Raw genomic sequence first — 13,986 nt, 5'->3', positions numbered from 1 at the left:
ATATTAAAATCAATCATTGTATTATTAAGAGATTGAAAGTATTGCAAACTTGAAAAAATGTATCTGTCACATGCAAATGTTCTAAAGGAGTTTGCCTAAAGATGGTACTCAAGCGATATTCTGGTTTTACCCCCGCGCCTCACGGCGACAGCATTTGGGTTTGTGCGTTTGCTGACTTTTACAGCTGAGTGGCGCTATATAACTATAGACTGACGCCTCATGCCTTAGTTCATTCTCTTAAAGATTAATGAGCAGATAAAATCAAGTGAAACATTATAGTTAAACGAATTCATAATCACAGTACTAAAATTAAACGTCAACACAGTGAGCCTTTAGATTTTATCATATGTAATTGGAAAAGCTACGCGTGTAGGGTTTTGTCATCTTATATTTTGTGTTCTTTAAATGTGTAGGAGATTTATTAACTAAAATTAATTAAACTAAATGACCATAAAAATCAAACATTGTCAGGACGAGCTACTGTGTCAGCACATGTCGATGTTTTTTTTTTACAGTACGATTTTAGAATTTAAATTAAATATAGGCGTTTCTTATTTGCATTAATCACATAATTTAATCAAAGTAAATGTTAACACAGTCAGCCTTTATATTTTATCATGCGTGACACTCTTTTAAATTTATAGGCTATACGTTAAGATTATTTCTACTTCAAAACAGGTGTGTCTGTAATTGAAAAAGGGTTTGCTCCCTGGTGTAAGTGTGAGTAAGAAATTACTCACATTGGCAGGTATAGAAATTGGTCAGCTGTAGGTCAGTGGTCTGCTATTAGGCCTTCTTGGGCAACCATCAGAGGGATTTCAGGTCCACTGTACCCTTTGAGATAAGCTGGCCAACAGCCAAATGCAGTCCTTTGGAGATCAAGTGATAGGTTATCAGGATACATTCGATGCCAGCTCCTAAAAGAGCTATTGTTACTATTAAGCTTAGTTTGTTTTATCATGCTGAAATAACACCAACAGAACCTCCATTAATAATTCTTCTGCCTGTCAGTCCAGCTTGAAAATTCATGTGCTAATGAATCAGTTCACTGGCATCGAGCTACATCGTCACAGTAATGCAGCATGTTACATTAATGACCAGATCCCAAACACATTCACTCAGCCACAAAATTAAAACCACACATGGAAATATAGCCACAAGAAACAAATCATTCCTCTGTCGTCTGCTATTTTGATCACAGACTAGTGCATGTGTTTAAAAGCAGACTGGTGTTTTTTATTTCCTGTTGCTTATTCAAAACAAAGGCAGTGCAACATCTGTCCCACAGGTTCTTAGCTCCTGCTGGAAGTTTTCCTTTTCAAGGACTTCACCTGCTGTTAGTTGGTGCACAGCTCTTTAAAATGGTTTTCATAAGTAATGAGAAAAATTTCAGGCTGTATTAGAGGACAGTAATCTACTGTATATTTGTCTTTTTGATGTTTCTAGCCATACATACCAAGTTGATCATGGTTACTGTAACTATAATCCCCCCAGTTTCCCCTGGGCAAATTCCTACTGTGTAGCTAATAAGTCATCCAAAATACGAGATGGCGCCAATTATTCAACTCAGTGGGCTAAAATACATCAAAGAGTGTTTTGTTACACAATACAAACACAATACAAAATTCAGCTGTAAAATGAGTGATCTATATGTAATAGTTACTGTAACTTTAACATTTAATACTTTAAAGACAGAAAAGAAGAAGGAAACAAAGGTTCATATGTGCTAAAAAGTAGGTGATGGCAAGAAATATCTTGTATGACCCATAATTATAAAGAAAACTAATCATTGATATTTGCTGGGGGTATAAAAGGAATAGAACACTTAATTTCTTACAGCTTGTGTAGGTAGCAAATTCAGAGATATGTTGGCAAAACTATGAACTTTCCAGTAATACTAATCAGTATATCATAACTGTGTGTATGTGTTTGTAGGGTTTAAGAAGACGTGGCCTCACTCGAGGAGATGGCACACTCCCTACAGGCTCGAAGCGACCTGGCTCCATAAGCCGTGGCGACGTGTTCGAGGTGGATGACTACACTGACCTGATCGATCCCAACCCTCTGTCCAAAAACGATGGCTTACCCCACATGATCCGCCCACCCCCTGTTAAAGGCAGCAAGGAGGCCAAGCCAGACTCTACCTCTAAACTTCTAGATGAGAATATCACCACTGAGAAAAGCAGTCCTGACAAGGGCTTTCCTGTGGATAAGCCTGTGGATAACACCATTATTGATCTGGATGTTCCTTCTGTTTTAAAGAAAACTCCTGCTGGAGAAACCTTAAACAACAAGGGCTCTGACTCTAACCTGCTGAAGGAAGGAGAGGACAGAGTGACATCAACTCCTGTTCTGCCTAGCTCGTCCTCTGACATGATAAATGAAACTCACAGGATCGTCCCAAATGTGGTTCTCAAAGGTAGGATGGGATGCCTGGTCCGAGGCTCAGATGGAAAGATTTATCAACTTCGTCAAGGCCCTCCGGGGCCAAGGGGGCCATCTGGGGAGCCAGTGAGTACTATTTGCTATTTTTTGTTTGTTTGTTTTGCTATAGTCTGGTTAGACACAGTGGTTAACAAAAATGGTGCCACACTTTAGTGTCAGTCATAATACCTGTTTTTTCCCAGTGTCCAAAAACATCCAGATAGCTGAATTGGCTATGTGTGTGTGAGAGACCACTATGTGTGAATGTGTGTGTTTGTTATATAGAAATTGCTATTATTTAAATAAACTTAATTAAATCCTTACTGAAAATAAATTAGTCAAGTGAAGAACACAATATATGTTTTTTATTATTGCAGTGGCTTCATTTATAAAGCGGGAGATTATATTTTATCACATCTAATTTTTGTTCTATGTATTTTCATGAGATTTTAAAACTGAAGTAACTCATATGGATTTATTTATTTAAGCAACAACAACATTAGTCAATTTCTATTTTAAGATATAAAGGTCAGCTGTAGTCTTTGCAAGAAGAGTATTGTCAAGTGCATTTGCAAAATGCAAAAAAGGCCATTATGAAACTAGCTCTCATGAAGACCTTCCTGGGAAAGTAAGATCAGAAAGTAAATGAAAGTAAGACTTTCATTTAGAGTTACCAGCCTCAAAAATCACCCATTTACTGTACCTCAGATTAGAGCTCTAAGTTGCAAGGCTTTACAGAGCATAATGAGCAGACACATCTCAATATCAACTGTTCAAAGGATAGCAATTCAAAGCAATATTTTAGATGTCTAAAAAACCATAGAGTTAAAAGGTGTGTACAAACTTGTAGGCTACTTGTAGGCTTGTATGGCTAAACTGTAGTCTACAGTTTACAGTTTGTAGGCCACAGTGAGCACCAACAGATTTAGATTCTTATTTGAACGGAAATGATGGCGGAAAGTTTATGGCGGAAAGTTTATGTCAAATAACTCAACCTGAGATCTAATAGAACTGTATTAAGGGTGAAATAATCAAAACAATGAGTTTTTCATTTACTGGCTGAACATGTTTATTTACTATTAAAGTGCATCTGCTTTTAATAGGAGGAAAAAAACTAAATTAAATGTGTAATAATAGAAATAAGTAGAAATGTTTGTGTATTTGATGGGAAATTTGTTTAAACCTTGATTTTTGTCTCTTTAAGTTGTTTATGGTTTTAAGTACAAGATTTATCTGTAATGAAACATAAGAAGGTCCAGGTGTCTGTAAATCTTACTGGCAGGGTCCCTTTCAGAGAAAACACACACAAGTCTATTAATATTACTACACGTTTTGATGAATAAAATGGGGACTGCTGGATTACTTGCCTCAGCTTGTACTGATTGAGAGTTTGTGGATTTATAGATCAGGCACTTGGCCATTTCTAAGTTGTTCATGATCTTTTATTGATTTATGCATTTAAGCTCACTCATCTGAACCCAAAAACAAGGTAATTACTCTCAGGTATGTGAGCAAGGGCAGTGTGCCTGGATTCCATCTGACAAGTTGTACCTACATTGATAACAAGGTTTAACTTGTTCAGACCACAATAGCCAATCTTTTTAAACTTTTGTGCCTTCTTTGGAAGAAAAAAAATAAATAAACAAAATGTAATATTCCTTAAAACCAGTGAAACACAAAACTGCACAGTGACGTCAACATAACATTCTCTATAGTCTGGAAATAATAAAGCTGGTCTACAATTCAGGCTGAATGGAAATCATTATACCCTTAAAGCCCCTAGCTAAGCAAATCCTATATTACAAATCACAAGAACACATCGTCTGTATCTGTTTTAGGAAACAAGTCAGCCAGAGAAACAAAGTGTCTAGTGTAAGGCAGAAGAATTGCAGCTGTTTTCAGATATCTTTGTGTTTGTTTGATATGTTTAACATTACTTTAAAATGTAATATCTGGTTTAAAATATGAAGGTGATTAGTGATTAATATCTCTCAACTCCATTATGCCCTACTGGGTTGATGCTGACCAGGTTGTTTTGTTTGAGGAGAACAATTAAGCGTTTGATCTTACCCATAGCAAATTTTACCATGGTATTGGCACCATGGTAAATGGTTCTCTCGTGTACTGCTTCTCCCAGATATGGTTCTCCCATATATTCTGTGTGTAGTATAGAACTATAGCACAGGTACCAGAGTACTGTTAAAAATATTTTACATATGTTTACGTACCATAATGGGAATATTCATATATCAATTCTCTGCAGTGCCATTTCACCTGGTATAGTGAAATCCAAAGGTTATTACACAATGCTTTGGTAACTACCATGGTACTTATTGCGTACCACAATATCTACCAAAGCTCAGCAGATATATAATATGCTACAGTACTGCCTGTACTATGCCATACCAGTACTATATAATATATAATATCGTACAAAATATACAAAATATAAACGTACCATAGTAGATACCTGCTGAACTTTATTAGGCATTGTGGTACCCAATAAATTACCATGGTATTTACCAAAGTATTGTGTATTAACCACTGGAGGTCACCATAAAAGGTAAACCTCTGGCACTGAAGAGGATTAATTTATAAATGGTATTCGTCAAAGTACAGTTGTACATACCATAATACTATGTACCATGATACACACTAAAGTGCCATAGTACCTACCATGGCACTCTATAAAGTCCTATGTAATGTCCAAAGTCCATAGTATTGCCTGAAGGGCCGCAGTAATACCGTGGAGATTAAGGTATGTATGACAGTTTACCATAGTACTTATCATATTACATTTTTTATGGGTATTTAGCCATTTTCAACACTCTGTTTATTTTTTTAGAACTAAACAGCGCCAGTTTGACTAGAAATAGGACAAATATGACCCCAAGTGCCAAAGTGCCCAGATTATCTACTTCAAGATCTAGAGGTAGAGGAAGGAGCACCAGAAGTAGGACCAGGTGCAGCACCATATGGAGATACCGAGCCAGGCTCAAGGGTCACTTTGCTATTGAAGCTTTTTTTTGTTTTTAGTTTTCACCAGCTCTGAATCAGACATGAAAGATAACAGAGAGGATGATGCACACTAGTGATGGTAAATGAAAAGCCAGCAGCAGGGAAAAATTCAATATTTAACAGTGTTTTGTGTTTGTTGGCGGAAATCCCAGCCAGGGGTCATGCAACATGTTAGACGCTATCAAGCATGTCTTGTCCTCTGTATTTCTGAAGTTCACTAGGCATTGAAATAATTAAATTGAAGAAAGTAATTCCCACATTCCAAAATTGGCAGTGGATATAGCAGTTTTTAGGAGCTCATTTAATGAGGTTTTGTCCTCTATAAAATCTGACTTAGACACTGAAAATATATTATTATTTTTTTAGCCGGATGTACTAAGTTGTTTTCACATGCATTTACATAGAATTAATGCACATTCTATGCGAAAACCTTGTGTGTTATTTCAAAACTGGTGGCCTACCACAACCAAGTTAGTTTGCTCCGATGGCAAAAAAAAGAAAAGTGAAATGGAAAGTGATGCTGACCAGAATGTTTCAAATTATAATTTGTTGATAATAAATGGTGTTTGTGGAACTATTGTATAAAAGCAATATCACAATTGAATATTAAAACTGTGATATCCTTGGACCTGGGCCACTCCCTTATGCCTCTGACTGCATCACATCCATGCTGACATTGAATATTGCGTATCTTGAAGCTCTCTATTTTGTGTAGTTGCTTAATTTTATCCCAGCGCTGCTGAATTTATGAATTTGATTGGTCAGAATATATTGATTAATTTTCTATAACAATAAATTCAATTCAGTTTTATTTGTATAGGGTTTTAACAGTGGACATTGTCACAAAATAAAAAAATTATGAATAAAAATGAACAAATGGAGGGAAAAAACTACTGAGCGACTGCAATGACAAACAGTCAAAGAAAAATTGCCTGCATCAGTTGAGTTCAGGACCATCAGCATGGTTATCACATAGAACCGTCCGCCAAACCATAGGGGGCCATCTTTAGCTGCAACCAAAAGCCTCCGTTTGACAATACCAGTAACAATAGCTTTGGCAATCAGAGAGAACAAAAAGTAAAACTGGGAAAGGAATAATTTTTTATAGCTGCCTTAGCATAAGGGATAAAATGAACTTATTTTTTATGGACATTCCATCTTAACACTTAATCTCATCGCTATTTTCCTGACATCACGGCCAGTCATGTTTTATTTTCTTACTTTAACATGAATTTATATTTTATCCACATTATTTTCTTTTACATTGATTTTGCATTTGGCTGCATGGTGGTGTAGTGGTTAGCACTGTCCACTTGCACCTTCAGGTTTTGGGTTTGATTCTGGGCCATGCTCGATTTCCGTCTCTGTGTGCATGGAGTTTGCATGTTCTGCCCGTGCTTGCTGGGTTTTCTCCGGGTATTCCAGTTTCCTCCCACAGTCTAAAGATATGCAGGTTAGGCTAATAGGTGTTCCCCAAATTGCCCATAGTGTGTGAATGAGTGTGTGAGTGTGTGCATGTTTGTAGATTGGTACTCTGTCCAGGGTGTACCCTGCCTTGTGCCCTAAGTCTCCTGGGATAGACTCCAGGTCCCCGCGACCCTGAATACAGGATAAAGCGGTATAGAAGATGAGTGAGTGATTTTGCATTTGATTTTGCAATTTGTGGCTTCATACAGACTGCATTCGCTAGATTAGTTAGTAATTTAGTAAAAAAGTAAGATAATTCTAACTTCTGTCACTTTTATGTAATACAGTCTAGTCAACTTAAACTCAAAGTAAACTTTTCAAGGCACCTTTATTACTATGAGCTAATAAGACTTTCAAAGTAATCCTAATTTTTCTAGAATCTGTCTAAACTTTATGAAAATTTATTGCCTGCTTTGACTTTAGTGTGTCGATCTGAAACCTCATATGATTCGATGTTTAGATGCAGCTTATTACTTTTAATTAGCATGTTATATGCAAATAAGGTTTTTTTTCTCTTCAGGGTTGTCCTGGCAGTGTGGGCTATCCAGGCACCAAAGGTGAAAAGGTGAGAGCCAGACGTCTTCGGGGTATTTAAAGGCAGAGGCGCTTTCTTTTTGCCCAATTCCCTGTGCTGTCTCCTTGAGTTAGGATGTAAAGAGCAGTCCCTGGGGGTAAAGCCATTTCATCGAAGAAGTTCACCTAAAAGTTCATGGGCTTTTGAGTTGACCTTTGGTGACCTTTAAGGATCCTTAGGAACAGCTGTAGTCTGGTCTGTGTTTTTGCCAGAATCCAAATCCTAGAAGAAGAATGCAGCAGAGAAAAGACATTAGTCAGACGTCTGGACATTTTCAATTAATATTTTCACATATATATGTGACAGTACTCCGCATGTCATTCCATGCAGCTGTTGCATGGCTGCCTTAGAATGGATTACTAAGAAAGATTTTAAGCCCAGAATTTTTTAAGAACATAGTGGGCATGTACTAAGTGTTACATCCAATGTGAGCGATTTTCAGTATACGTGGAACATCTGTATTTCAGTAATGATAAGTGTTTAGGCTGATTTAAAATATTTTTGCTAATTTAACGTTTAAGACTTTAACTCTCTCTTCTAGGGCACAACCGGACCAGAGGGTCATCCTGGTAGGGTTGGAAACCCAGGGCCACCGGGACCACCTGGACCCCCCAGTTTATATCTGTGGAGGAACACAGTAGAAGAGTGGGCTTACTTTCAGGTAATCAATACTCCACATTGTTTACTTCTTTCTTTTTAAGTTTTATTTATCAGTAATATCTTTATACACATTTAATGACTGGTTGTGTATGACAGGATAAGATGAATCTACAGTTGTTAGTTAACATGCCAGTGGATTGGTCTGAGAAGTTTTTCAAACTAGTCACTTACCATATTGTGCCTCATACTATATGCACAGAACTGAGACATATGTTACTTGTCACTTGTAGTTATTACAGAATCTGTGGCTCAGTGTCGAGTTCATACTTAATTCTTACTTATCACTTTGTTTCATGCTTAGAAGTGGGTCTAGAGTGAATGTAATATTGTTAAATGTCTATAGACCCTAGAACCAGTGCACTCCCTTTTGTGCAAATTTCCAAATGTCTTGTTATATTAAAAAACAAAAAAACAAACAAAAAAACAGACACCTATGAGCAGCATCCTTTGAAATGACAAGTCACAGGATGTAGATGAGGATCAATGGGTGCTTTGCAAAGGGTCAGGGGTCATTTTCGCAACCCGAATACATAGACATACTGTCTCTTTTAAATGAAGCATAAAATCAGTACCCTTCTCCCTTTCATGCCAGTCTAGTATTCCCGTTGTAACTGAAAACCGATCCTTGTACTTTATGATCCATGCAAAATGTTGCATCTTTTATGGATTCCATACTGTTTTTATGTTTGCTTGCTGACCTGAAAAGAAAATACATCATAATAAGAGTTAAAAGGAAAAAGAGTAATAGATAGATAGCGAAAGTCTAGTGTGAAGCTGGGAAAATTTGAATATTGTGAAAATTTCCATTTCTCTTTTTTTTCTAGCAAACATCATTTTTCCAGCTGTTGTATGCAGGTTGGCCTGTAAGTATGCGGTACACATTTGTAGGTTAACGGATATGGATGAGTATCAGGGCTGATTTGGAAAGAATTGTATAGTTAAATGTAGCCTATATCTGACTAATTTAGAAGAATCTAAAAAGAAACTTTTTTTTAAGAGATATCTTATTAATAGGAATTCACTCCTGAACAGCTTCTGTCAACCCAATCAATTTAATTTGTTTAACATACATAATGACAAGCTTTAGTGTTGTATGTTAGTAGTAATAAGATGTAGAAGGCTTTGTGCATACTACTGCATATCTGTGGACTGTTCATGATCTCTGACTGGTGTCTTATTTCTGAGCCTCTAGAGAGGGACGGGTTCACCTGGGCCACAGGGAGAAATGGGGAAACCAGGCTCACAGGTGAGATGCAGACACAATGCTATTTTTAATAAAGACTGTGCTATTTTTAAGGATGTCCACCACAGTTTATTTGATTTATCTGTTTCATTTTATTCAGGGACCACCAGGTGAACCTGGAGAAAGAGGACCATTGGGCCCTGTGGGAGATATGGTAATTCCCATATGACATAATCAGATCATAAATCAGACATCAGAAGACAGATGAGACAGACCCATAGATAAATAGAAACCAGGGTCTGCCATCCTCATCAGTTCAACAGCTTAAAACATTGTCAGTTTAAGTTTACCCGAGATTCTCCAGGACTGAGGACTATGTGTGCTTTTTGGTTGCTAAGTAACACGTCAAGAAGCATTTCTTTTATCTTATTAACTTCAAGAGTAAGGAAAAAGAGAGGCTGTCTAGGGATTGCCTGTTAGTCTCATCTATAATGTAAGTGATGACAGGAGTAAACTTGTTTCAAGGATTTCCCCATCATCAGTAGGATTTCCATGATGAAGTCTTTAGGACAAAAGACAAGCTGTGGTTTTGCTCTTAACAGTGAACAACTGTTTGAGCTGAAAATTAACAATGTGTATTTCACTAAATTTTCAAAGAACAATATGCAATCATAGAGAAAACTTATGTATAAGAGGAATAAAGCAAAGTATGATTCTTTATTGTCAAAGTATTCAGTACAAATTGTAAAATTTATTATTTTAGCTCTTACAGAGCAAGAGTAAAACATGCACAATACACCTAATACATACACATACCCCTAAGGATTTATTTTGGGCACTGAGACAAAGTTGGACCTCAAGAGACAGCTACACTCCCCTGCTAACTGGTCCTGTCGATGTCTGTCTTCTTTAGAGAGGCTCTCAACTTATGTGGATCTATCACAAACATGTGCTCCTCTATTGGTCATTTATGGGGGTTTCATCTGCAATATTTTGGTAATTAAACTGTTTAAAGAAATGATTTAGTGTAGTGTATCAGGGTGTATTTTGGGGGGAGGGTGGAGATAGTATTACCACCCAAAAGTTGATAATAATCAATGTAGTATGTGGAAAGGGGTTAAAATCATGATTTTCGAAACATCTCAATACACCCTAATTATTACTTAAAATACCATAATTAACAGACTGATACCCTAATTAACTTCTTCATTTACATCCCTATTTTTTTTATGACAAAAAAGGTATTTATTAGTTGTTATTGGGGTAATGTGCACATCAGAAAAGAAGAGTGTGAGAAGGTCTCTTGTTTAAGACGATTATGGTAGGAAACCTGGTAGGTGTTGATTGCTGTGGTGTTTTATGGCTCTTAAGCCTGCTTTAAAAAGTTAAAGGTGTGAGGAGTCATTAATTAAAAAAAAGTGAACCTGGCAATCCTATCTTCTATCTAATGCCCCTCATGCCATGCTTCTTTGAACATGGCAAAGCATGATTCATGCTCTAGGGGGCCACTATTAGTAGTTAAGGTTAGTCCTCTTTTTCTCTTTTTTTATGGGTGCCATTACTATATTGAAATAAATGAAATTTATTTCAATATAGTAATGGCAATTTCACCACCTATCCGGGTAACCTTTAGGTATGTGTTTTATAAAACATTATAAAAAGATCTACACTGTCAATCTTACAATCTCATATAAAAAGTAATCAATTTGCAGGCTCTATTTTATATTTGGGGTATTTTTTTAGTTGAGACTGCTGGTGGCGCTATTGTTTAACAAAAAAAAAAAAGGAAATCACGAAACTAAGCCATTTTTTTCAGCAAGTATGATGATATGAAAGGGTTTAGGCTTTCTGGTTCATTCATATCAACAGCCTTAAAACAGACCCTACACTTTCTTACTGCTGTTCTATGTTATTAAATGCACTGTGTTATCACCGTCTGAACATAATTACATTATGTCTATACTTGGACACGTTTGAGTCTCAGTCCGTGTGTATGTAAGTGTGTTCCAGCTCATTCAGCTAAAAGCACACACGTCGTTTTTTACTCAAAATATACAGAAATCCATCATTCTGATGTCTAACACAAATATGTGTATATTATGTAGGCACATGCACACAAACAAAGCCATACACCTGTAGTTTCTCCTCACACAGGGAGGCATAAATGCAGCATTTGCTAAAAATAAGCCTGACATAGTTTATAAACCATTTTTCACATACACATGATTTATAACACAGTAAAACAAATGTAGGAATGAGCGAACCATCGCATATTGACCACAGGTATGCATGTTAACTGCTGTGCACAATGTGGCAACTATTACTGGAAAATGTTTTTCATTGTTTATTAATGCCAAGATATAATTATCAATAATAATATACAAAAGTGTCAGAGTAATAATTGTGATGGTGCTTTTAGTCAGTGGCAGGGTATGGAGGAGGGAGTTTTTGATAATTATGATAAATGGATTATGAGCTATTTTCTTTACACAAGAGGCATACCTTTGGAAATGTGCTCTGAAATGGAGCCAGCATTTAAGAAATTGTCTCTACATAAGTACAACTATTCTATGCATGCATAATGGTGAACTATTTTTCATTTAACATTGTTTTATGCATATGCACAATTATGTTTTCAAAATTAAGAGAATTTATAAATTCCAACATGTTTTTACTAATTATTCTTTTTAAATGTTTATTCTGCTTGTATAAACCATTTGAATAGAATCTCTGTTTAATTAAATGCTATAGATTAAGTGTTCTGGTGATGAAAGGGAACAGCCGAAAGACAAAGAAGAAGAAGAAGTGTTCTGGTCTATTAAGTGCTCTATTTTTTTAAATGATTACTATTGTAGTGAAATTACTTTTTCACTACAATAATATATATATTTTTTATTAATTGAAATCATGTATGAGTGACATATGACCTATATCTCTATAACTAAAATTTTCATATTTAGTGCACTTAAAAAAGGGGTACTGTTGTTTACTCTTTCTTGTTACTGGAGTGGTACTGCAAGTTCAAATCCTGACAATGCCACAGCCATCCAGGGAAGCCAAAATAGTCCATGCTCACTGGGTGCAAGGAATTGAGTACACTGTCTCCCTTCTCAATCACTGAAACACTAGACAATCATGAGTGTCTGTGAACTTGTATGAGGAAGAGGGCAGATAACACTTTTCCTCTAGTGTGTAACAATGACCTGAGATGCAGCATGAGCAGCATTTGGAAAAGAAGCCTATGATTTACGCACTGCTGTTTTTTTTTTTTTTAGTTTGATGGTTTCAATTGTTATATTCATTTCTGTTACACTACAGGGTGACCCTGGTTTAAAAGGCATGCCTGGCTTATCGGGGATTCCTGGAAAAGATGGAGAAAATGGCCTAAAAGGGCAACAGGGTCCTCCTGGAATACCTGGCCCAAAGGTAATCACATGCACATCAACAACATTAACACATTACTTTTATGGACATTTTTTTATAGTAACTGCTTTTAATTATGCTTAGGGCCCTCTTGGATATAAAGGAGATTTTGGCTTACGTGGTGAAAAAGGAGATGAGGTACAGAAGAAAAAGCTAAGAAGGTATGTTTTTGGCATGAACCTAACATCTTGCTTATTAAAACAAAGCAATGTTGTTCTGTGCCTAGGGACTTATTGGAGCAGAGGGTCCCAGTGGAGATTCAGGGGAACCTGGAGAGAAAGTAAGATGTATTCGGAATTAACTATTGTATATTGATTATGGATAAGGCAACAACTACTTACGCATTAGGTGTGCAAGTGGAAAACAGTTCGAAGATGTCGCCATCTAGTGGTTGTATGATTGTATTTATTTCTTACCCACCATTGTTTGATGCTATGAAGCATTAGTATGTTCTATGTAAAATAATATTTAATAAAATTAATACTCTTAATTTGTCATACAGTATATCACAAGTGTTTCTTATTTAGGGATATAAAGGGCTGCCTGGGCCACGGGGTCCTACTGGCCCTCAAGTAAGTCTTTAATATCATCCTGATCTTATCCAAATTTTTATGGTAACATAATGTATGACATAAGAGTAAAATTATCTTTAATTGTAGGGGGCACAAGGAATTAGAGGGACTGAGGGCCTTGAGGGCCCTTCGGGGACAGATGTAAGTAAAGATAAACATTGCTGTACTAATTTCAGACTAACTCCATGGATTAAAGTTTTCTTGCCCAGATGAACTTTTGAGTCATGAAAAAGTTTTTGCATTAATCTGAGTGGATCAGTTTACAAAAAACAGCATGACGTTATCTAAATTATCTAATTTATATTTATTTCCTTTTTTATGTGCTTTACAGGGGGATGATGGACTTGATGGGCCCCCAGGTCCACCAGGTCCACCAGTAAGAAATCTAAACAATTAATAAATAGTATTCACTGTTTATTTTCTGTTGTAGTTACAGCTTCTTTACATAAATTCTCAAGACCAGATGCACTGGTCCTTGCCCTATTTAAACACTCTCTCTAAAAAAAAATTCAGTACATTAAGAGCAGTTTAAAGGTCATGCATGCAAAAACCTGAAAAGTGTGCTTACACCATATTCATATGCCTATGCGTTTGCGGAAGTATTACACACAAAAAATAAAGAGTTTGGTACACTGACAGGGTGGAGAAATTCTAGTGTAGATAAT

General features: G+C 36.4%; 1 protein-coding gene across 1 annotated transcript in view; it reads left to right on the top strand.

Annotated features, from left to right (window-relative positions):
* si:ch211-196i2.1 (collagen alpha-1(I) chain) overlaps window positions 1-13,986 on the top strand; it is a 94,080-nt gene that overhangs the window by 43,221 nt on the left and 36,873 nt on the right. The window contains exons 7-18 of the mRNA XM_053479234.1: window positions 1,936-2,511; window positions 7,430-7,474; window positions 8,025-8,144; window positions 8,968-9,006; window positions 9,336-9,389; window positions 9,487-9,540; window positions 12,645-12,752; window positions 12,834-12,887; window positions 12,976-13,029; window positions 13,277-13,321; window positions 13,409-13,462; window positions 13,653-13,697. Of these exons, the coding sequence (XP_053335209.1) occupies window positions 1,936-2,511; window positions 7,430-7,474; window positions 8,025-8,144; window positions 8,968-9,006; window positions 9,336-9,389; window positions 9,487-9,540; window positions 12,645-12,752; window positions 12,834-12,887; window positions 12,976-13,029; window positions 13,277-13,321; window positions 13,409-13,462; window positions 13,653-13,697 (1,248 nt within the window). The remainder of the gene's footprint in view (window positions 1-1,935; window positions 2,512-7,429; window positions 7,475-8,024; window positions 8,145-8,967; window positions 9,007-9,335; window positions 9,390-9,486; window positions 9,541-12,644; window positions 12,753-12,833; window positions 12,888-12,975; window positions 13,030-13,276; window positions 13,322-13,408; window positions 13,463-13,652; window positions 13,698-13,986) is intronic.

Source organism: Clarias gariepinus, chromosome 19 (assembly GCF_024256425.1).
Source record: "Clarias gariepinus isolate MV-2021 ecotype Netherlands chromosome 19, CGAR_prim_01v2, whole genome shotgun sequence".
NCBI classification, from domain to species: domain Eukaryota; kingdom Metazoa; phylum Chordata; class Actinopteri; order Siluriformes; family Clariidae; genus Clarias; species Clarias gariepinus.
The sequence above is the reverse complement of the archived record's forward strand: the minus strand, read 5'-3'. Positions and strand labels throughout refer to the sequence as shown.